The sequence below is a fragment of the Bos javanicus genome, chromosome 1, assembly GCF_032452875.1.
Source record: "Bos javanicus breed banteng chromosome 1, ARS-OSU_banteng_1.0, whole genome shotgun sequence".
Classification (NCBI taxonomy): domain Eukaryota; kingdom Metazoa; phylum Chordata; class Mammalia; order Artiodactyla; family Bovidae; genus Bos; species Bos javanicus.
The window spans coordinates 88373127-88397454 of NC_083868.1; the positions used below are offsets into that span (position 1 = coordinate 88373127).

The following is a 24328-nucleotide window of genomic DNA, read 5'->3' on the forward strand; positions in this document are numbered from 1 at the left end:
CTGATATTGATGTTAAATAAAAGATGGAACGTTTTTGTCTAAAACCCAGTTCCTCATTTTCCTTCCCCCTCCCGACTCCAAACACAATGTGAATGGCAGTGTGAACAAAAGCTTCCTTGAAATCTGTTATTCAGTCCAAGTGTGTGTTAGGGAAAAATTGTGTATAAAACCTAACAACAAAAAAAGAGAATTGTAAATAGAAAAGTAAAGCATGTAGATGAGACAAATATTCTCTGCTATAATTTTAAAATCCCAGTGGGGTATACTTGTCAGAAAGAGAGACTACATACTCATTAATTTAAACGTGAATTCTCAAAAGCAACATTCTAACATGTTAATTTGCCATGATAGATTTATCCATTGAAACCAGTCCACCAGTCTTGACCAGCAAGTAAGATCTTAATTCTAACAGTTCAATTGAAATGGAATAAAGATTTTCACACAAATATCTTAGTAACATAGACTTTCCTGGATTGTATTCAACATTGTCAGTTCACAGGTAATGAAACTCCTGGTAAATGTTAGCTTCTCACACAGTAGCAGGGTCTTACATGGAAAAGGGCTCTGTTCATTTTCTATTAAATCACAGGAAGAGATTATAGAATTGGTTAATGAAAACAGCTTATTTTTTGGAAATCAGTTAAAAAATCTAAAGTTATGAGTACAAAGTAATAAAAGAAAAAAATAGCTGCTGGGAATCCCCTCTTCTTTACAGTGATATGGTAGAAATACAAAGAAAACGCACAACATCCTTTAGTTAGGAAATCTGGTCCCTTCGCTTGCTACAGGGCTCAGTTTAGAGTAAGGAAAGAAAAAATATTTTTGGCTGCAGCTTTAGTAAACAATGAATGACAAAAAATATTGCAGAAATATCAAGAGATCTGACAACTCTGAGCACAGATCTTGTCCCATTGATATTGCCTATGTTCCTCCATGAAGCTTGGCAAATAAATAACTGAGCCCGATTTTGGCAGAAGGAGAGAAGGAAGTACTAGTTCCAGCATTGAACCAAGATTAAGAAAAAACCCAACCAACAAAAAACAGTTATTTCTTTTCCTGAATAATAAAGACATCATGTTTGCATATAGAACAGCTTTTGCATTATTGCTCTACGTATAAGAATATATTAAAGAACTCATAACAGACTACACATTACAAACTTAAGGTTCTTTGGTGAAGAATGAAAGAAAACAGTATTTGAGCTTTAAAGAAAATGATCTCATCCACTTTGATTTTATCTGTTGATCCGCTGGATCCTTTCACAGAGCAGGGAAAGATACTGTGTGAGTTTCACCATGGCAACAATTGCCACGCCCCCAGCCATCATACATGTTGGCCAAAAGAGTGAATGGAACAGCACGTTGGAACTGTAGAGTTTGGTTAGGATGACACTCTTCTGGTTTCCTTCCGGGTCAGAGTAGCAGGAGAAGTGTTGGTACTTCCTGAAGTTTTCCATGACAACATTCACCAGGGACATGGATTCTTCAAAATTTTTTCCACACTTAGGTATATAGGAGCACTGTGGAAAATGAGATAAACTGTCACCAGAAAATACTGTGTGTGTGTGTGTGTGTGTGTGTGTGTGTGTGTGTGTGTATCTGGTACGAGGAGGGGTGTAGAGGCCAACTTAATGATCTGTGAAATAAGCATGATTTTTAAAAATATATATATATTCAAACTAGTGCCTCCAGAAACTCTGAGAACTCACACACTGATTAAAACAATGCTTTAAGGTATTTGACCAAGATGTACTTTGATAGCTCATTCATATAGTTTAAATATTGATTAAAATCAAATACTCAAGTGGATTCATTTTGCCACAGCTAAGCATGGTGTTATTCTCCAGTGAATATACTTTTCCACAGAATAGAGTGTCAGCCTTTCATCATATCTGTCCACAACTGTCCATGTAATATCAAAAGCTGCCAGTTCTCTCAGGGAAAGTAGTTTACTCTTGTCTTTTTTGGCTTGGCTTGATTATTTGCAGTCAAATCACCTTGGCCAAGAAGACAACTATACCCCTGATGAGTTGCTAAAAACGAATCTTGGAAAGTGTAGGGATATTGAATAGTTGAAGAGCTGTGATAAATAGTTCATGCCTAGTTAGCACTGACAAAGTAAATTTTTCCATAAAGCACGGACAAATAAAGCAGAATTAATTCAATTTACTCTTAAACTAGCACTCATCTAAGAATTTAAAGTATCTTTTCTTTGATCTTTTCACCTATTATCGTTCTTGCTGTCTCTCTTCTATATGCCTCTCTTTTTTTCCTACGTACCTATATCCTTTGATTTCTTTCTTTGTATCTCTCTTTCCCTTTTCTGCCCTGTCCCCTCCTGATGATATTTTCCCCCTCTTTTCCCTCTTCCTGTTCTTTCTCTTTCTCTCTCTCTCTTTTTCTCTTTCTCCTCTCTCTCCCTCTTCTCTTGGTACAGATGGAATTAAGGAACTTTGTAGTTTTTCTTATTATTTATAGATATGTTTTTGCATATATTTTCCTAAATTAAAAAGCATACTGAGTGAAATAAGTCAGAGAAGGACAAATATTGTATGATATTGCTTATATGTGGAATCTAAAAAATGGTATAAACGAACTGATTTATAAAACAGAAATAAAGTTACAGATGTAGGAAACCATGGGGACTGAAATATATACACTACTATATAGAAAACAGATAACTTATAAGGACCTACTATATAGCACAGGGAACTCTACTCAAGACTCTATAAGGATGTATTAGGAATAGAACCTTAAAAAAGAGTAGATACATGTATAACTCATTCACTTTACCATACAACAGAAAGTAATACAACAGTGTAAATCAACTATACTCCAATTAAAAAAAAAAAAAGCAGTCTTTGAGGAGATGAAATCTCGGTGACCCTCTTCCTTGGTCTGTAAATGAGCAGTGAAAAAACTGATATAATAATGAATCTATTTTTTAAAAAAAGTTAGGAAAAAAGTGATTTAAGTCACTTCTCTGGGACATACGTGGGCCTTAGTTAAGTCTTTACCCTCTTTATGATAAAAAAGGGTTTTTATTGCCTCCCAATAGGAAAAACATTCCTATTCCTTGTTATACGCATTATCAAATGGTTAATTTAATTGATTTATCTGAATTAAGATGGTTAGTGACAAGATTGCTGATGAACTGGTTATTTTAATGTGAATTAGAAAACTATGCTGCATCATTAAAACACTGTTATTCTCTGTTGAAAATTGTCATACTACACTGAATTCATGAAAAAAAAACCCATATATCTTACTGATATTACCAGTTTATAAGATGTGATTTAAATATTGACAACATGACTTTTACAGTCTCACTGGCACTCCTAGGATTGTACAGTACTGTACACAACTCATAGGACTGTAAAAAGAGACACAGATGAGATGAGCTGTTGGTGAACTTCGAGGGACACTGATGGAAGCTTTGGGGCAGGATTCTGGAATTCCAGACACCGATTTAGACTTGTATATTTCATGGAAAGGAAATATAAAAGAAATGGAATGAGTTTTGCTAATGGAGTATGTTTGAATGACTCTTTTCCCCGATTCCCTGGTGGCTCAGAAGTTAAAGCATCTTCCTGGAATGCGGGAGACCTGGGTTCGATCCCTGGGTCGGGATAGATCTCCTGGAGAAGGAAATGGCAACCCACTCCAGTACTCTTACCTGGAGAATCCCATGGAGGGAGGAGCCTGGTGGGCTACAGTCCATGGGGTCACAAAGAGTCGACACGCTCTGAGCAACTTCACTTTCACTTTCACTTTCCCCCCATTTAGTGGGTATTCTGGCACCTCAATTTTTTTACTGTGCAATAATTATTAGATTATTTCTCTATAAACATCAGGAAGATTCTGCAATTAGTTAAGAAAGGAGAATGTGCATACTGATATTCATTGTAAACAAGGCTTAATGTTCTCATACAAGGGCTGGTTGATAATTTCAGATTTAATCAGCAAAGAATAAATGTGAGTACACTCATAAATGTGAGTACTGCAAAGACCTGGTGCTAGCACAACATTAAGGGTCTGAAAGTGTCCCCAAGAAAGCAGAATTTCTCAGCGAGTTATAACTTGGTATAAAAATTGGCCTATGACTGCTGTGAAACAAATTTTCTACCAGTTGGATGCTTTCTGGATCAAAAGGGTTTAAAATAATAAGGGGATACCTTTATATTTTTCCTTCTTTAGAGCTGCCCAGATCATGTCTATAATTTTTTTTAATGCTTTGATTCGGAAAGCGTTAAAAAAATTTAAAGACATTTGTGGTTGAATTAAAAATGAGCCACTTTAGAATATAAATGCATCAGGCTTCTTTATATTTTGGCACCAAGAGAGTTTATAGTAGTAGTTTTAGTGGCTAACAGTACTAAGTTATTGAAATGATTTCAATAAAAATGGCATTCCATTAAAAATAGAGTTTTTTTCATTTCTTATGCTCTTGTGAATTGATTTGACTTTAAAATTTATTTGGATAAATGTTTATCAGCCAATGACAATAATTTTGTCACTACATAAGATTCTTCCAGATACAATGAGATATAAATTATTTTTGAGACCATTTAGCAAGGCTGTAATAGAGAAGTTGCTTTATTAAAGTTTGAAGTCATCAAGGTCTCAAATGCATGTGTTTAAGGACTAGCCAGATGAGGCGTGTCCCATATGGTTGGATGTGGGTCCTCATGGCCAGTGGCACTTAGAAATGCAGCTCCACATTATTAGTGGAGAAAAGATTCCTCTGCTCTTGTGCTTTTAGCTTTTTCTAACCATGCCACTCTCCACCTTTCAACATACATAAATTGCCTCACACTAGACTAATATTATCCCTGGAAATTCTACCATATGTCAATAATTCATTTGCTTTTATTATTGGTGAGACATTTTGTGCTTGTGAATGTATGAGGTAGTATAACAAGCCCCTGACATGTCATCAGGAGATCTGGTTACTGTGTTACTGTTTTTCTATAACCAAGTTACTTGGCTTGTTGATTCCTCAGAATCAACTTCTTTATATATATATAATATGGTTATATTATATATATAATATATATATTAAGCTATTAATGTTATATATAATTAATTAATATTATATATAATTAATAATTGTATATATTGATGCCAGGAGGCTTCCTGGCAGGGGTGTGTGAGGGTTAAATTATGAACATGCATAAAGCCTCAATAAGTTTTTACTAATAAATCTTTTATTGAAATGTCCCATTTGTTTGTATGATCTATAAAGTCTTTAACTACATGCTCCATACTAAAGAACAGAAACTTTAAGGATGGTAAAATGACTACAGGAACAGACTTGTTTGGTAACTCTTGTCACGTGTTCCTTGTTTTTGTGTCCAAAGAGATCTGATGTTATGCTACACCCTACATTAGGATTCTAGATTTCTGCTTCAAAGTATAGCCATGTGTTTGTTTCTAAGACTGGTATGAATTTGGGGTAAGGATTTAGTGATCTTATGATTTCATCATTTATGTGATTAGTTTGGAGTATGTAGAATGCATTTCAACAAATGAAAATTTGAGTAAGTGATCTACGCTTAGTTGGAAAAATGTAATGTAGATTGAAAAGATAAAAATCCTGGAGTTCTTAAATCATTCTTTTTTGATGGAAAGTGTGGTCTAGGAAAAATTTTATTTTAGAGTGCATGATACATAACATAAAGGAACATAGGAATAATAATTTTATATATAAGACACTTGCAGAATACACAGAAGAACTATACAAAAAAGATCTTCATGACCCAGATAATCATGATGGTGTGATCACTCATCTAGAGCCAGACATCCTAGAATGTAAAGTCAAGTGGGCCTTAGGAAGCATCACTATAAACAAAGCTAGTGGAGGTGATGGAATCCCAGTAGAGCTATTTCAAATCCTGAAAGATGATGCTGTGAAAGTGCTGCACTCAATATGCTAGCAAATTTGGAAAACTCAGCAGTGGCCACAGGACTGGAAAAAGTCAGTTTTCATTCCATCCCAAAGAAAGGCAATGCCAAAGAATGCTCAAACTACCGCATGAACTCCTTATTGCCAAATTCAGACTTATATTGAAGAAAGTAGGGAAAACCACTAGACCATTCAGGTATGACCTAAATCAAATCCCTTATGATTATACAGTGGAAGTGAGAAATAGATTTAAGGGACTAGATCTGATAGATAGAGTGCCTGATGAACTATGGATGGAGGTTCGTGACATTGTACAGGAGACAGGGATCAAGACCATCCCCATGGAAAAGAAATGCAAAAAAGCAAAATGGCTGTCTGGGGAGGCCTTACAAATAGCTGTGAAAAGAAGAGAAGTGAAAAGCAAAGGAGAAAAGGAAAGATATAAGCATCTGAATGCAGAGGTCCCAAGAATAGCAAGAAGAGATAAGAAAGCCTTCTTCAGCGATCAATGCAAAGAAATAGAGGAAAACAACAGAATGGGAAAGACTAGAGATCTCTTCAAGAAAATTAAAGATACCAAGGGAACATTTCATGCAAAGATGGGCTCAATAAAGGACAGAAATGGTAGGGACCTAACAGAAGCAGAAGATATTAAGAAGAGGTGGCAAGAATACACAGAAGAACTGTACAAAATAGATCTTCACGACCCAGATAATCACGATGGTGTGATCACTCACCTAGAGCCAAACATCCTGGAATGTGAAGTCAAGTGGGTCTTAGAAAGCATCACTACAAACAAAGCTAGTGGAGGTGATGGAATTCCAGTTGAGCTGGTCCCATCACTTCATGGGAAATAGATGGGGAAACAGTGGAAACAGTGGCAGACTTTATTTTGGGGGGCTCCAAAATCACTGCAGATGGTGATTGCAGCCATGAAATTAAAAGACACTTACTCCTTGGAAGGAAAGTTATGACCAACCTAGATAGCATATTCAAAAGCAGAGACATTGCTTTGCCAACAAATGTCCATCTAGTCAAGGCTATGGTTTTTCCAGTAGTCATGTATGGATGTGAGAGTTGGACTGTGAAGAAAGCTGAGCACCAAAGAATTGATGCTTTTGAACTGTGTTGTTGGGGAAGACTCTTGAGAGTCCTTTTGACTGCAAGGAGATCCAACCACTCCATTCTAAAGGAAATAGGTCCTGGGATTTCTTTGGAAGGAATGATGCTAAAGCTGAAGCTCCAGTACTTTGGCTACCTCATGCGAGGAGTTGACTCATTGGAAAAGACTCTGATGCTGGGAGGGATTGGGGGCAGGAGGAGAAGGGGACAACAGAGGATGAGATGGTTGGATGGCATCACCAACTCAATGGGCATGAGTTGAGTAAACTCTGGAGTTGGTGATGGGCAGAGAGGCCTGGCGTGCTGCAGTCCATGGGGCTGTGAAGAGTCAGACATGACTGAGCAACTGAACTGAACTGAAGACACTTGAACACCACTTAAAATTTGTTTATATATATATATTTTTTTTCTTTCTTTCTTTTTCTTTTTTCCTTTAACATGGCTATAGGCCCTTCTTTTGTGCCTAACATATGACTACAGAGGGGCTTCCCTCGTAGCTTACGTGGTGAAGAAGTTTCAAGCAATGCCAAGAGACCTGGGTTTGATCCCTCGGATGGGAAAGTCCCCTGGAGAAGGGAACAGATACGCACTCCAGTATTCTTGCCTTGAGAATTTGATGGAAAGAGGAGCCTGTTGGGCTACAGTCCATGGGATTGCAAAGAGTTGGAAACAACTGAGCAACTAACACTACGACTATAGAAACCTAGCAAAACTCTGAGGCAGCCATTCGGGGAAGATTTAGACTCATCTTTCTTCTCAATCCTCAATTCTGTTAATAAACTTTTGTACTTTCCCCGATCTCTTAAATTCTCTTTAGTATTGAAAATACAGAGATGGCCCCACAGCATGACCTTTCGTCTTCCAGCTGAGGAAACCTGGGTCCTGTCATCTTCTTCTGACTGTCCTTTCCCTTCCAACAAAGATCCAGCAACTGCATCTCCTCTCCCGTTCTTTGGAAAAGAACTGAAGGTTTTTGTTTCTTAGCCTCCCTTCCAGAATCTTTCACATGGATAGAGTTATTTTTATTCTTGTGATGGACAGAAGTTTTGAGACAGTACCTGTTGGGTGTTTGCTTAGACATGCTTCACTAGGCAAGTGTGAAGCAAAAAGTGACAGGCCTTCAACCCAAAAATAAAAGCCATGGGGATGAGTGTGGGCAGTAAGAGGGGAATGTTTGGCTGGACAACCTCACTGGTCAGCCTCCTTTCCCTTATGACAGTAGGAAGGGAGCTGTCAATTCTCAAGATCACCTAAGGGAAAGGGTTTGTTCTCCATTTGTTCTTTTATTAAAAAGGCAGTGTCTTATTTCAGAGAGGAGTTAAGTTTAATGAAATCTAATGAATACTTTTTGAGTACCTCTAAAGTACCAGGTTGCATGCTGGGCATAGGCATGAAAAACATCAGCAATTTGAAACAGATCATTAGAGAGAAATAGGACAAAGCTGGGAGGAATGAAATGGGACAGCAATGAGGCTGAAAAGGCTCTCAGTAAAAACTCTACACTTTGCAGAAAGGGACGTGAAAGTGAAAGTCATTCAGTCGTGTCTGACTCTTTTGGATCCCATGGACTGTAGGCCACCAGGCTCCTCCATCCATCAAATTCTCCAGGCAAGAATACTGGAGTGGGTAGACATTGCCTTCTCCAAGGGATCTTCACAGCCCAGGGATTGAACCTGGGTCTCCTGCATGCAGGCAGATTCTTTACCCTCTGAGCCACTAAGGGAGACTCTACACTTCACCGAGGTGGGCCACAAATTTGCTCTCAGAACTCTGTGGTATCTATGGCATGCTAGTTCACAATGTCTATGAGATATACACAAAAGTATTGCTCGTGTGAAACATAAATATTCTTGGTTCTGAAGTCAGATAGGACTTCTTCAGTGTCCTCAAACAATGAGTGCTGTATACATGTTTATTAAGCATACATGGTGTGCCAGGCTTTGTGTTCTGTGCTGGAGAAGGGGACATAATCCCTACGTTAAAAGGATGTAGAGATGCCCAACTGTCTGTCTTGGAGCACTCTAGCCCACAGGGATATTCTGAACTTTTGAGTTCTTTGAACGCTAGTGATGGACAGAGGAGATGAGAGAGTAAACTGGGATGTTATTTTCATTCCCGTTTGAGACTTTTAAAAAAGTGAATCTCACAAAATCTAGTGTAGAGTTTAAGTTTGCATTTGTAGTATCTGCTTGATTTTGGCAAGTGGGACTGTTTGAAATGTTTCACAGAGGAGAGGAAAACAGTATTCACAGTCTGCTATGTGATATGGTTTCCTGCAGCATTGAGACACAGGTCCCTCAAGAGAGGTTTTCCTTTTCTGTGTTTTCCAGGGCTTTCACATTTGTTATGGTATTTCTGCTTGATGTGGAGTAGACGGGAAGCTTAAAAGACCCAGGAAATTCACTAATGAAATAGGAGCCATGTGGAGCCTCAGGATTAGTCAGGAACCACAGTAGATTGAACCGGGGAGCGTTCAGGTCCATGATGTGTCCAATTAGGCCTTGAGAAAGTCAGATATCAAGTCTGACCTTGCCCTTCACCCTGGTCCTGTTTCTCAGCAATGGAAAGAATTAGGTTCATTTTCCAGGTTTTTCTTCTTGATGCTCAGTGCAAGCTGTTTGTGGTAACATTCTTCCCTCCATTTCTGCATAAAGATGCCCTTAGCTGTGCAACAATTCACTTTTGGTGAGTAGTGACTAAATTTGGTCAATCACAGAATCATTTCTGAATCTATGGTACACAGGCAGTTTCAGCAAATATCCAATAAATATTCCTAAGTTTAAGGTCCTAATTATGAGGATGTCGTATGTCAAAATTCCAGGTACATTTCCCCCCTCTCTTTGCAGGGTGCACATCTGTCTAATATCCATTCTGTGTAAACTGGTGTTGAATATACAATTTTGTCCCTGTGGAACACAGATAGTTCTATTCCTTGCTCATGGCCTTTTACCTGATCCTAAACACCTCTTGACATATGATGGGATGGCGTGGATTCTCACCTATTCACTAAAATATACCATCAGAAGGGTAAATATTTCATAGAATTTATAATTTTTAAAGCTCTTATCTGTACTCTCTCAAGAGAATGTGCTGTTTTGCTTTTTAAGAGATATCATGTTGAGGTAAAGAGATTTAGTTTTAATTTAGACCTAAGTTGTGAATGTGTGACTTTGCGAAAATTATTTCATTTTCTGAGTTCACCTTCATTTTGTGAAGTGATGATAGTAGTGGTATCTAATATGTGGGATTGCTGCTGCATTTAACAAGTGAGTTCATATAAAATATTTAGCCTTATACAGTGCCTGGCATATTGTAAGCTCTTGATAAAATATGGCTATTATTACTTTAGGAGTAGGGTTTTAGTTAGGATTAAATAAGATGATTTTTGTAAAGTTCTCAGCATAGTGCTGGCACATAGTATATGATAGACACTTAATAAATGTAGGTCCCTCTTTTTCTCTCATTTAGATTCTCAACCTCACTTTATTTTCTTCCCTTTTATCCTTATCCTACTAAATGCTGTGCAGAGGAACTCAGTGCTTACAAGCTTTGATTAAAATTTTAGAATCTCCCAGCATTCAAGATAAAAGCTAAACGAAATTGAAAACAGTGGTTCTGGCACTGTTTGGAGAGTTTTAGTTGTCACACATGGAGGAGGATGATACTAGTCTTCTAGCGGGTAAAAGCCAGGAATGCTGCTAAACGTCCTACAACCTACAAATCAGGTCTCCACCCTTCTCTCAGAGACAGCAAAGTAATATTCCACCCTAGATGTTAGTAGTCCTGAGGTTGAAAAATTCTGGTCCAAATATGTATACTCTCTGCATGTGGGGAAACCAGAAGGCTTCAGAGTGGGTGACAAAATGAGGGGTGATGTTGAGTTTGGAGCTTTAAATAATTGGCTAATTCATAAAGTTATTCTCCACTCAGAATAGCTGTCTTCCTTATTATAATTATATTATATACATATATATATAGATATATGTATAAAATATGGTATTGTGCTTGTGTGTGTGCTAAGCTGCTTCAGTTGTGTCTGACTCTTTGCAACCCTATGGACCCTAAAGTAGCCCTCCAGGCTCCTCTGTCCATGGGATTTCCCAGCAAGAATACTGGAGTGGGTTGCCATTTCCTTCTCCATGGGATCTTCCTGACCCAGGGATAGAATCCCCGTCTCTTACGTCTCCTGCATTGGCAGGTGGATTCTTTACCACTAGTGCCACCTGGGAAGCCCATATAGTATTATACTACATATCAAAAATGGATATATTTTCTGGTTTTGCACAAAAATTCATTTGAAATATTCTCTTAAATCAGATGGGCACTTTGGGGGATCCCTGGTAGGTAAACAAAGTTTTAACCTCTCAAAGGAGATCAGCATTGAGAAGTTTGACAACCACAGTGAATCAATACTCAGCCACTGTTTATGATCCCAGTGGCAGCCTCGTTGCCAGGAGAGGCAGGGGCCCTTGAACCTTCTTGCAGCTCCTAGAGATTGTTAGTCAGTCACTTGCTCCACCAGAGCATGCCAGCTTATCAGCTTAAGCAGCTTCAGTTGTACTAGTGACAAGAGGTTGGTCACTGGGCTTAAAAGCTAAAGAAAAAGAATATATGAGAGAGTGTGAAAATTTAAAAATAAAATCCTTTTGAATCTCATTCTATAAAGAAGCAGAAAGCTTGACTGATATCTCTTTGCCTCCTGTTGTCTCAAATCAAACATTTTCAGTAGTGTGCTTTATGTATCAGTAAAACCATGCCCATTCCTTGGTAACTATAGGAAAGGTTACTATTTTTGGTGAGCTTGGGGAATAGTAATAGGAAGGAAAGGTGAAGATGGAGAATATTTTAATTTCCTCCCCAGGAATATTCTTTATGTTTCTCATGCTACCTTAAGATCATGGTTTAGTGACCTTTTGACATGGTAGTAACTGTATTTTCAATGTACGTATTATACTTCTAATTAAAGGCAGAGGACAGCTAACCAGAGAGTGAAGAATCACTGGGCCAAGAAGGTGAGCCTACTGTTTGGTGTTACCTTTCCCCTTGGAGTGTCTGTTGATTCTAAAAGGGACTGAGATCCCAGAGGGCTGGATGGAATTGTTGATAGCCTTGTAGAGCTAGGGGTAGGAATTATCATTACAGCCTATCAAATGTGGGCCCATATTCACTTGGGTTGGCACAGTTCAAGGCAGCATCCTAGGAGTGATGGTCAACCTGAAGAAGATAGGTCCTCACAGGGACTTCAGCTCAAACTTGAATATTTCAGTTGTTGTAGTCAGAATGAGGTGATCATGATTTGTAGGTAGGGGCCTTGCAAAAGCAAATGGAAATAAGTTTTGGAAAAGATGAGATCATGACATCAAACTAGGCTTAAAATTGTTTTTATAAATATTTTTTCAGATATGATATCTGACATCTAATAAAAAATAGCCAGACATTACAATGCAGCATGAAAACAATCAAGAAACAAAAAATAGAAGAGGCCCATAGGGTCTTCAGATTTCTTGAAGTTATCAAAATAAACTTTAAAATAACTACAATTTTACTTTTAATATTGAAGAATTTAAAAGACAAAAATTAGAATATTGCAGAAAACTAGAAAGTGTAAAATAAGATTGAAACAGGTATTCTAGAAATAAAAAATACAGTGAGAGAAATTAAGAGCTCAATGGATTATGGGTTTAATGATAGATTTGTCAGAGCTGAGGAAAGAATTGCAAATCAGAAGATAGGTCAATATCTAGAAAGAAGCACAGAGAGACAAAAGGAGGGAAAAACTAAAGAGACAGGAAGTTATACAGGGGATATAATGAGAATGCCTAACATGGTCCATTGGAGTCTAAAAAGGAGAAGCAGGAAAGAATGAGAGCAGAGGAAATATTGATGAGATAATGACTGAAGATCCCCTAAAATTGTCAAAGAACATCAAGGAACAGCAGGAGAGGCCCTTGGAACACTAAGCAGGCAAGATAGAAATAAATGTTCACTTTGGCACATAATAGTAGTTCAACTGTGAAGAATTAGAGAAAATAATCTTTAAACCAGACCAAGATTACCTTCAAAGAAGTAGCAATTAGACTGAGAGCTGATTTCCAAATAGTTATTATTCTTACCAGAAGACAATGGAATGTTTTCAATGTACAGAAACAAAAAAACAGCCAACTTAGAATTATATACTCAATGAATAGAAACTTTGAGAATGAAACAAAAATATTTTCAGACAAATGAATACTTTCAGAGATTTCTTTAGAGAAGATATTGTACTAAATATTAAAGAATGTTCTTCAGGAAGTAGAAAAAAATGATCCAGACAGAAGACCAAAGATAAAAGAAGGAATGAAGAAGACACATCTAAATAGATAACTACGATATATAAAAGCTGGAGAAGGCAATAGCAACCCCCTCCAGGACTCTTGCCTGGAAAATCCCATGGACGGAGGAGCCTGGTGGGCTACAGTCCATGGGGTCACAAAGAGTCGGACTTGACTGAGTGACTTCACTTTCACTTTTCACTTTCATGCACTGGAGAAGGAAATGGCAACCCACTCCAGTGTTCTTGCCTGGAGAATCCCAGGGACGGGGAGCCTGGTGGGCTGCCGTCTATGGGGTCACACAGAGTCGGACACAACTGAAGCGACTTAGCAGCAGCAGCATATACAAAAGCAATATAATATCTACATGGGCTTAAGGTACATATAGAATAAAAATGATAATATGTAACTTGAAAAGAGAATAAATGAAGGTAAAATGTTTTAATAGCCTTGATTAGTCAAGATTTCAAGTTGTAATGACTAAACACTAAAAGAACAGTAATAGAACAGATAACTTCCAAGGAAATCGAGGGGAAAATGGAATCATAAAAATAATCCAGTGAGGAAAGGGTGGTCTTTTCATAAACGGACTTGGGCAAATGATTGTCCATATGAATAAAAAGAAAATCTAGAAACTTGACTCTTGCATGAAAATCAATTCCAGGCAGATTGTACTCAAAATGTGAAAGAAAAAAAAATAACATTTCTAGAAGATAATTTGGGAGAATGGCTTCATGACTTCTGGATAGGTAAAGACTTTTTAAACAGACAGCAGGACAGTCAAACGATTGGAAAAAAAAAAAAAGAAAAGGAAAGAAAGAAAGAGGAAGAGAAAGAAGAAAGAAAGGAAAAAAGAAAAGAAAAATAAATATTGACAAGGACAAGATTTGGTTGCACTAAAATTAGAAATTTCTTTCATTCAAATACATCATTAAGAGAGAGAGTGAAAAGACATTTCATATCCAGAGAAGATATTTGCAACACAACAATCAAGGAAAGTTTGCATCTAGATTTAAATAATTCCTATAATGAGTACTAAGAAGAAACAATCCAATGGAATCAATTCAATAGAAAACAAGGGACTTGAACAGACATTATACAAAAAAAGATATTCAAAATGCCAATAAATGAATGAGAAGGTGCTTTCTGATGACGTTAGTCATCAGAACTGTAAGGTTCTGATTTCCTGCAGTGCAGGACATGTTTTATTTCTTTGCTTTCATAGTAATTCCTTAGAGGATCTCTATAGGTGCTTAAGCTGCACTTTGTCATTTCTTGCATGTCTCACAGTTAAAAACAAGGTAAATAAACTAAACGATGACCTAGTATCATGCTGACGGCAGACAAAATACTGGTTCTAAAATTTTAGCGGAGACTTTCTATGGTAGTTTCACTCCCAGTTTATAGCTTACATATTGCATTCACAGGGCTGTACTAATAAAACATCAAGACAAGAAAATGGAAATATGTTTCAGTTTTTCATGTCTATTCAGTTTTGGCCAATTTTCAATTTCTTGGAGATTTGAGAATTTTATAAGTATCCATAATTACAGGTCAGTTTTTATTTAAAAACTTGACTTGAGGGATCTCGAAAAACATATTTTGTGTGAGAACTAGCTATGTATATTTGTAGAATAGGATTAAGACTGGTATTGTTTGTGTTCTTTTCCACAAATGAAATCAGAGCTGACCTTGTGTCTTCAGAGATATTTGCAAGAATTCTTTTAAGTTAATGTAACCAAAAGGCAAGGGTTTCCTTATTTGTGTTAATATATCAGAAAGCAAATCCTATGTTCTAGTACCATGCTCCACAGCTATTGAGTTTTTTCAATACATATAATCTGTATCATTTAACTGCTGATAATTGTAGAGTTTTTACAAGAAAGACTAAAGTTGTGAGAGTTGTATCCTGGTGACGAGGGCCAATTGTCCTATTAGAGAATGGCATCAGGTTGTCTTGGCATATGAAAATACTGCTGCCATAAATCGAAAACACAATGTATTTAACTTAAAATTGATAATGGCAGGTTGATTCTGCTGACACTTTACTGGTTATCCCAGACCTTTTAAATGCAAGTTTTATTTGCAGCTTTAATGCAGAGATACTAAACATTTAACAGGTGCATTTGAATATATTAGTGCTGGAAAATTCAGCCTCGATGAACCTAACATATATGAAGAAATAGGCACAGGCACACATACTGTGACCATGGATTGAAGGTCTTGCCTGTGCTTTGCTGGGCACTCTCTGTACTCTCTTCTCATTCTCACAATGACCTTGCAAGATGGTCATTGTTATTACCTTTTTAGAGAAGAAGATACTGGGGCTCAGAGAGGTTAAGTTACATCTCCAAGACCATAGAACTAAGTGACAATGACCTTGGGAAAGCAAAATACAATTTAACTCCATGGTTCCCAGGTATATGACAAATGCCTGTTGGGTTTTTGTTTTTTTTTTTGGCTTATATAACTCTGATTAAGCTTCACATTTGCTTTGAAAAATTTAATCTATTTGTGTATCAATAAGGATATGATGTTTACCCTTCTAAATGGATGTAAAGGCTAAACCTTCACTGCTACACAATGGGGACTGGTTTGACCATGACTTGCACAGAAAATAAATGTTTCTCAAGCAAGGGTCAAGTAGTGCAATGAACTCTGTGACTGGATGAGGCAAGGTCGACTTTGTAGTGGCATGTTTGCTTTGAAACGCTGGCACAGAGGAACTACAGAGAGAGATGAACTGGTGTGGAGCTACATGAGGGTGAATGAGATGCAGTGTGTGCCAAGCTCCTACCTTCTGATTGATTTTTATTGTCTCTTCTGTGTGGTAGAGAAGGAGCTTTTCACCGGAAGAAGTCAGGTTAACATACACCTGTAGGCAGGGATACTGAGAGAGTTTCCAGCAGTCCGGACCACAACTGAAGGAGCAGTTAAATGTTTCTGTGATGGATGCATTCAGCAAGGTGCACTGAGCCTCCTCGGTCCATACACTACATAGAGAGGAGAAGAGTAAGCACAGATGCTAAGGGCACAGAAACTGGAAGCAGAGGAGATCACTTGTCAGTTCCTTGACCTGAAGAATCTTCCAAATCTATAATACAACCTACTTGTAACGTGTATGCCTTTGCATAGAGCAGCTTTGTCAAAGTGAAAGTTGCTCAATCATGTCCAACTCTTTGCAACCCGATGGACTATACAGTCCATAGAATTGTCCAGGTCAGAATCTGGAGTGGGTAGCCTTTCCCTTCTCCAGAGGATCTTCCCAACCCAGGGATTGAACCCAGGTCTCCCACATTGCAGGCGGATTCTTTACCAGCTGAGCCACAAGCTAACTACAATATAAACATAGATAAATTTTGCCTGGCATCTGAAAACTTTTCCAATGATTTCTATCAAATATAGTATCATCTTTTCCAATGCTTGATTTAAATTAGATTTTTTTCCTTATAAAATTCACCAGTAAGGGTAAGGCAGCATCTTTTTACATCAGAGCCTGTACCCACCCTGCATTTCTACGTTGTAACCTGCTTCCTGTCATGCCTTGGTCCTCGCCTCACAATGCCTGCCTACTTTGCAGGCAGAGAAGATGTAAGGGAGAAGGGGAGGAGAGATGAAGGAAGGGTGGAGGGGCTTAAGGTCTGGTGCGATAGGTGAAAGGGCAATGATGCATTTCTTTAAGGTCTTCCTAAAAATGGAGAAAAGATAACTTCACCTTTTGATTATACCAAGAGCCATCAGTTATTGTACCCCTTTCATCCTAATTGATGCTTTACATACATTGTCTTTTTTGTCTTATATGTTGGATATGAAATTCTTTTAAAGGAGAGTGAATTGACGGTCAGAGAAGTCAAATGCGTGCAAAGACACATAGCTCCTAGGTGGTGGAAATTGTGACTCCACCCAGTCCTGTATTTCTCTAAAGCCCAGGCCCATTGTGTGGTACTGCACTGCTCCCCCACAGTGGAAAAGAGGCTATTATATGAGCTTAGCGGATTCCTATCCATGTCCTGAGACCTCTCAGTTAGAAAGATTAAACAAACAAACGAAGAAAACCCCTTGAGCTGCCCATTGGTCAGCTTTTCATTCTAAACTATTTATAATTTTGTGATCAAGAGTAATAATTGTGATTAGGAAGTAATGTACCCCGAATCGATGTTTCACTTCTGGATATAAACTGATTACCAGAGTGATTAGAAAATAGCATGTTTCTTTGCAGATTAATAGCTCTTCTTTTTGCTGGACATGTGTTAATAAGGCTCCCTTTTCATGTCCAATTTTGTACAGAGCCAGGATTCAAGCCCTGACCCCCTCTGGTGTGGCAAATTTTCTGGGGACTTGAGTGGTCAGATTTTGCTTATACAAGGAAGAAAAAAAAAGTCTTAGATGGTGCTAAGCATTTGTGAGTATTGGAAAACGGTTTTGGAATCAGTGAACTCTGCGGCCCGAGGCATCCATGCCTTCACTGAGAAGGAGTAGAGCTGAAAGCATCAGAGAAAGAGTAGAGCAGCCATAAATGGGAAAGATGACGCCTTAATTTTAGCAAATTACTGTGTTTCAACTAGATTTGCTTCTAAAATGAAAGTATTAATTTAAGTGGGGAAATGAATGCCACAAAATGGTTTGATTCTCTTTTGGATTGAAACCTCAGTTTTTCATTTGAAAGGGCCTCATTTCTTTAAACTGAAGCGTCATGAGACTTTCTTGATTAGTTAAGCAATGCTGGGCTTTCCCATGCTCAGAGTGTCCAATATGGACAACAGCTAGAAACACTGGGGAGTTTCGTGGCTTACTAAGGGGGAACACACGTGCCAACTCAGTGTTTGTCTCTATCTGTTTGGTAAACCCAGGGGAAATACTTAAATAAGAAAAGTTCAAAATCTGTTATTTTAGAAGAACACCAGATTTGAGCTCCTTGCGATAATGTAGAGGGGTGGGATGAGGTGGGAGGTGGGAGGGAGATTTTAGAGGGAGGGGACGTATGTATACCTATGGCTGATTCATGTTGATATATGGCAGAAATCAACACAATATTGTAAAGCAATTACCCCCCAATAAAACTAGATTATTAATTTTGAAAAAGTGCATAGCAGTGTTTTTCAGCCTGTTAGAATCACCTGGGGAACTTAAAAAGTTACTGGTGACTGGGTCCCACTCCAGACCAATTAAATCTGACATTATGGAATGATGGTGGTGGGGCCTGGGTGTCAATATTTTAAAAAGATTCTCAGGAAGTTGAAATGTGCAGCTGAGAACTGCTAGTGTGTGGGGTGATGGAAGAGAGGGCTGTGGAGGAAAAGGAACGCGGGTGGAGAATGGACAGAGGTGTTAAGAGCCAAGAACAGGGATTCTGAAATTAGCAGGATGTAGGTTTGAACCTTGGCTCTTCCTGCCAAATACTAAAGCTGGCTCACTAGTAAAGAATCCGCCTGCTAATGCTAGAGACCTGGGTTTGATCCCTGGGTCAGGAATATCCCCTGGAGAAGGAAATGACCATCCACTTCAGTATTCTAGCCTGAGAAGTCCCATGGACAGAGGAACCTGGCAGGCTCCAGTCCATGGGGTTGTAAGAATTGGACATGACTTAGTGACTGAACAACAATAATGACACTGCATATTAGATCTTTCTTGAACCTCAATTTTGCTAATTTTATGAGTATATATATACTTACCTTATAGAATAGTTGTGAAAATTTAAAAAGTAATGTACGGCAAGTCCCTGGCACATAGTAGGTGGTTTACACATAGAGCTATTTTTATCGTTATTATTAGATAACTTCATTGACAGTAGTATGTGCCAGGCACTGCTCTAAGTGGTTCATAGCAAAGAAGGTAAGAAAGAGGACCTCGGAATTGGTAAGCTGTGTGGGAGGATGGAGAAGGAAGACAAAAGACAGCATCCCAAGCACCCAGGGGTGTTACCTCTGCATGTATGAGCGCAGGAGTGTGATTCCCAGCAGAAAGTACATCATGATGGAGCACACCATCATGGCCAGTCCCAGGAGAATGGCCCGGTCCTCTCCTGCTTTCAGTGCTGTGACAGTTTTCCTTTTGTCCAGGAGGTCGTGGTCCCTGATTTTTTGGTAAATATTTCTGAGGTTGAAAATAATACAGTTTTACATGAAGTTCACAGTTAGTCACTACAGCCCTAAAGAATAAGTCTCTGCACAGGCCTTCCCAAGGCAGAGAGATCGAGAGGGGCCCTCCAAACCTGCCTGAGTGCAGTTGGACCCCAGCACGTGACCACTGCATCCCAACACATACACATGCCCAACCCTGAGCAGAAACAAGTCTCCCATCTTTACTTGGGGTGTATGTCTAGCTGTCAATACTTTTTCTTTTTTCTAAGTCTGAAGAAAGAAAGCAGTGCCCTCAGTTGTTTAGATAATGCTTTGGGTTTGTTTCCTTTGCCAACTCCCAGCTGATCATCACTGATCTTTCTATAGCCCTAATACCTAATGGAACATTACTTCAAATAAATGGCAACATATATCAGGAAACTATCAAATTAATGTTTTACTTTCCCTCAGTAGTAATAGACAGAATTTAGTCTGGTTAACATTTTTAAGCATAGGGTTGCTTAGAGCTCTGTTGACTTGAGATTTGTTAGAAATGTGGAGACGTCCAGTGGTGACCCAGCCTTCTTTTCTTGTATGGTAAACATTTAAGCAAGTTTACAAAAATGTTAGTCAGATCAAGGCCAGACTCCAAAAGTTTGGATAGTTTTATTACTATCTGTAAAATTTTTCAATGATTAAAAAAACAAAACAGATTGGAGTCACTGTCTCCTAGTTCAAAACCTGATTTCATGGCTTACTAGCTGTGTGAGCTCTACAACTTCCTTATTCTAATTCCTAGTTCCTTGAAAAGTGGATATAATGTGTAACTACACTGTTATGGTTAAATAAGATGACATAAGTAGGTGGAGAATGACTGACTTGAAGTATTTAACAAATGTTCCCATATAAAAATGGTGTGGGGAGCTACAGCTTTATGACATGGACATCAGAACATCCCAAACTGCTGTTTTCTCCAAAGAATTCCTAAAAGACAGAATGGCAAAGGAGTGAATGAAGTAAAAAGCTTCTTAGTGGAGGGTTGAATTTGAAACTAGGTCTGAAGGAGAAGGCAGAAAAGAAGTGAAAAATTGCTGGAGGTGCTGGCTGGTGGGAGAGAGATGGGAAAAGTATAGGCAGGAAGGCAGGGATTCTGGGAAGGCAGGAGAGCAAGGAGCCATGGGGATCGTCTCCGGTTTCTGTTTTGAGAAGGGAGCTTTGGATTTTAGGGTGCAGGACTGAGTTTGGTGGGGGAGTGGCCAGTTTTCAGGGCCCGGGAACAGAGAGGAGGACAGATAGAATGATGAAAATGAAGGAAAAAACTTATGCCATTTTTATTTTAATCCTCAGATGAAAAGTCAACCTGCATGAGACAGACTTCAGATTTTCCTTTCAAATTTTCATGACAAGTCACTCTGCTTGCTTGAAAAAGAACTAGAATCCAATGTGGAACTTTGCAGAGGAGGAAAGAGATATCTGTTATTTGTATAATTGTATGTATATTTGGGGCTTCTATTCAGCTTCATGCTCCAGGATGGCCTTACTGGAGTTAACAGCAGGCATACATTCTGGTGGCATGTTCATTCTGGGCTGGTTGTTAAGATATTTTGATTCCCTGCAGAAGGGTGAGAGCACCCACATAGCATGTTTCCAAAAGTGTTTAAGGAAGAGTATATATTAATTTTCTTTGGTGGCTTAGATAGTAAACAATCTGCCTGCAATTCAGGAGACCTGGGTTTGATCTCTGGGTTAGGAAGATCCCCTGGAAAAGGAAATGGCAACCCACCCAAGTATTCTTGCCTGGAGAATCCCATGGGGTGGCAAAGAGTCAGACACGATTGAGTGACTAACACACACACATATCAATCTGGTTACTGAAGTAAAAAATTAACCAATTAGCTTATTGTCATTATTATTTAAAAGTTTTCTTCATGATATAGTTTATACAAATTTTTTCCTCGAGGAGTGGGTCCTTTGTAGTAGGAGGATCATAGCTGAATAGAGGCCTTTGTTCCTCGTCTTTTCATGGCCATGCCTTCCCAGCTCCTCCCTACTCTCAGTCACTCTTGGCCATTCTTTCTCCTCATCGAGTGGATGAGGAAGAAGCTCTGAGAGCCTGTCATTTTCATTACTCTCCAGCTCCCAAGCCCAGTGCTTCTGGACAAGCTGGTTTGCCCTGCCTCTGACTTCCACAGACTGGCCACCACCCATTCCCTAAGTTTCCCCATTCTTTTCTGAGATTTTATTTGGAAAATATAAGATTTATATGAAAGCTCTTAAACTTTATTCTCTATGAACCTGAATAAAAAAAAATCAGTGCCCATTCATCTAAAGCCAGACTTAGAAACAAGAAAAGGCAGTCTGAATGGCTTCAAAGACCTGCTGTAAAATAATAAACTGATGTTACTTCCCTGTTGTTATTTATCAACATGTATTTAATTCTAATGACTATACTGAGATTTGAATTTCTTGCAGGTGGAAGCCAGAAAGGAGGAAGCACAGTCTCAGATACAGAATAGTAGGCTGTTCCACTGCATCACTTATGCCAGTCTATACCCATAAAGAGACGCAGAGTAATCAGTCAGTTCTCTCACTAGAACAAGAAGCATATAAAAATGATTCAAATGGGTAATTTAAAAACAAATCACAATTTGGAAATAGTTAACAAATGTTCTTCACATGCTTTGGAATGTGTAGAGAAGAGGGAAAATGATTGGTTTCCACGCAGGCTAAACACATCTGGGAAATCAGGATATTATTCAGCAAAATGAACCTGGGTGAGTGAGATAGGACATACTCATGAAATTCATCAGTAAGTGATAATTGAATTAATGGATAAGTTAAAGGATGAATGAATGATTTGAAGCAATAGAAAATACATAGTCCACAAACTTATTTTGAGTGCTAGTAATCTCTAGTTTCTGGGCATGTGGCCCTTACCCAATAGGAAGACCGACATGAAAAAAAAAAAAAAATCAACACAGGGTAGTAAACTCAGTGCCAGAGCCATTCACAGAGTGAGTGTAGAAGAGGAATAATTTTCCCAGCCTGAGGGATGAGGACAGGGAGCAAGGACTGAGGTCAGGGAAGCCTTGCTGGAGGAGAAATGCCTTAAACAGAATATTCAAGATTGAATCAGAGTTAACCCAATGAGACATGAAGCCAAGGGCATTTCAGACAGAAGAAGTCACATGAACAAAGGATGGAGATTTACAACTACTTGCTGACTGCAAGAAACCATACCAGTTTTACCATTAGTAGGATGAGTGTGGGACAGTGAAAATGGGGCAAGTAATTTTGGAAAGGTAGTAGGTTATGAAGAGCTTTTGTAGCCCATTTAAGGAGCTTGGCTTTTACCCTTTAATTAATGGGAAGCTGGTAGAGGGTGACATGACAGAATTGAGTTTCAGAATGATCACTCTGGCTGAAGAGTGGAGATTAGATTAAAGACAGAACCAGACTTAAATCAGAAAAAAGAATTAGGGCATTGTTACTGCAGTGCTGGCAAAGGATGATGAGGGCACGATGTAGGAATCAGGTGGGAGAGATGGAGAGAAAAGGATGTATGGAGAAATATCTATGAGACAAAACTTTAGGACTTGGTGACTGATAAAATATAGGGGATGACGAGGAAGTGAAAAAAAGGGTATAGTTTAGATTTATGCTCAAGAACTTAGCTTGAGTGACTGGGGAAATGCTAGAGGGTGTTACAGCAGGGGTCCTTATTTCCCTGTTCTTCAGGATTCCCAAGAGGGGACTTTTGTTGCCTTGGCTAAGAAGGGAGAGGCTGATTGTTCATTTATAGATTTTCTCCCTGACAGACATAGTGTCCTGAGTTCAGGTGAGGAGTGACTGATCTGATTGGTGAGATAGATGAGATCCTGACTGTCAGAGGCCCTGTCTACCTTTTGTTGGTTTGAAGATCACTGTTTATTGATCTTGTGGCACAATCCTTTCCCTATCCTCTTGCACTTGCCTTTGTTCAGGCCTGGTATAAGCGGCCTTCTATAAGCCCCAGGTTGGGGAGGGAGTGCCCACTGTCTGAGACTAAGTGGGTTAGTGAGGTGCCCCTCCCATGCCGAGTTGTCTTCAGAGCTGGGGGAAGGAACATGATGTTATATTTTGGATATCAGGCCTAAACATCATGCTTCATACAAGGAAGCCTTGTATACTGGTTGTTACTCTGCCACTATGGGGGCTTCCCAGGAGGCTCAGCAGTAAAGAATCCGCCTGCAATGCAGGAGCTGCAGGAGACATGGGTTTGATCCCTGGGTTGGGAAGATTCCCTGGAGAAGGGAATAGCAACCCGCTCCACTACTCTTGCCTGGAGAATGCCATGGACAGGGGAGCCTGGTGGGCTACAGTCCATAGGGTTGCACAGAGTTGGACACGACTGAAGTGACTTAGCATACACGCACACACTGCTACGACTAACAGAGTGGATGATTCATTTCTCTTTGACCCTTTGTGTCTATTCTCTGTGAATCTACTTACGAGGGGGTTGGGGGAGAAATAAGAGAAGGTTAGTATAGTTCACTGAAGTAGACCTCTAAGGAGGAATGATGAGTATGGGGCACAACTACAAAATCAGTTTCAAATATGAGGGATATGCAACAGCAGGTACAGAGCAGGAATTTGAATTTGTTAGTCTGAAGGAAATCTAGCCTTGATATGTCCTGGAAAAGCAGTATATTTAAGCTCTGTTGGAGCAGTTGTGGCTTCATGGTTCATCCTGAACCATGAATAAATATGGTGAATACAAAGCAACACTTAAATGTGTTTGCAACAATGAATAGCACGTATGTGCAGTCTTTTCTACATATATATGGAGCATCCTGCCCAAATCCTTTGGGAGAATGTGAGTTATTCATAAAACTACAAGGCCAATTCAAGTATAATAAAATATTTTGCATATAAATTTTGATTGTCCAATAA

The 24328-nt window shown here is 38.8% G+C and overlaps 1 protein-coding gene across 5 annotated transcripts in view; it reads right to left on the reverse strand.

Annotated features, from left to right (window-relative positions):
* Nucleotides 1-216: 216 nt before the first annotated feature.
* KCNMB2 (potassium calcium-activated channel subfamily M regulatory beta subunit 2) overlaps nucleotides 217-24328 on the reverse strand; it is a 303911-nt gene continuing 279799 nt past the window's right edge. For all 5 annotated transcript variants that reach the window (XM_061415448.1, XM_061415432.1, XM_061415455.1 and 2 more), the window contains 3 exons: nucleotides 19260-19430; nucleotides 16135-16330; nucleotides 217-1519 (listed from right to left, as the gene is read on the reverse strand). In XM_061415448.1, coding sequence (XP_061271432.1) covers nucleotides 1235-1519; nucleotides 16135-16330; nucleotides 19260-19430 — 652 coding nt within the window. In that variant the 3' untranslated portion in view covers nucleotides 217-1234. The remainder of the gene's footprint in view (nucleotides 1520-16134; nucleotides 16331-19259; nucleotides 19431-24328) is intronic.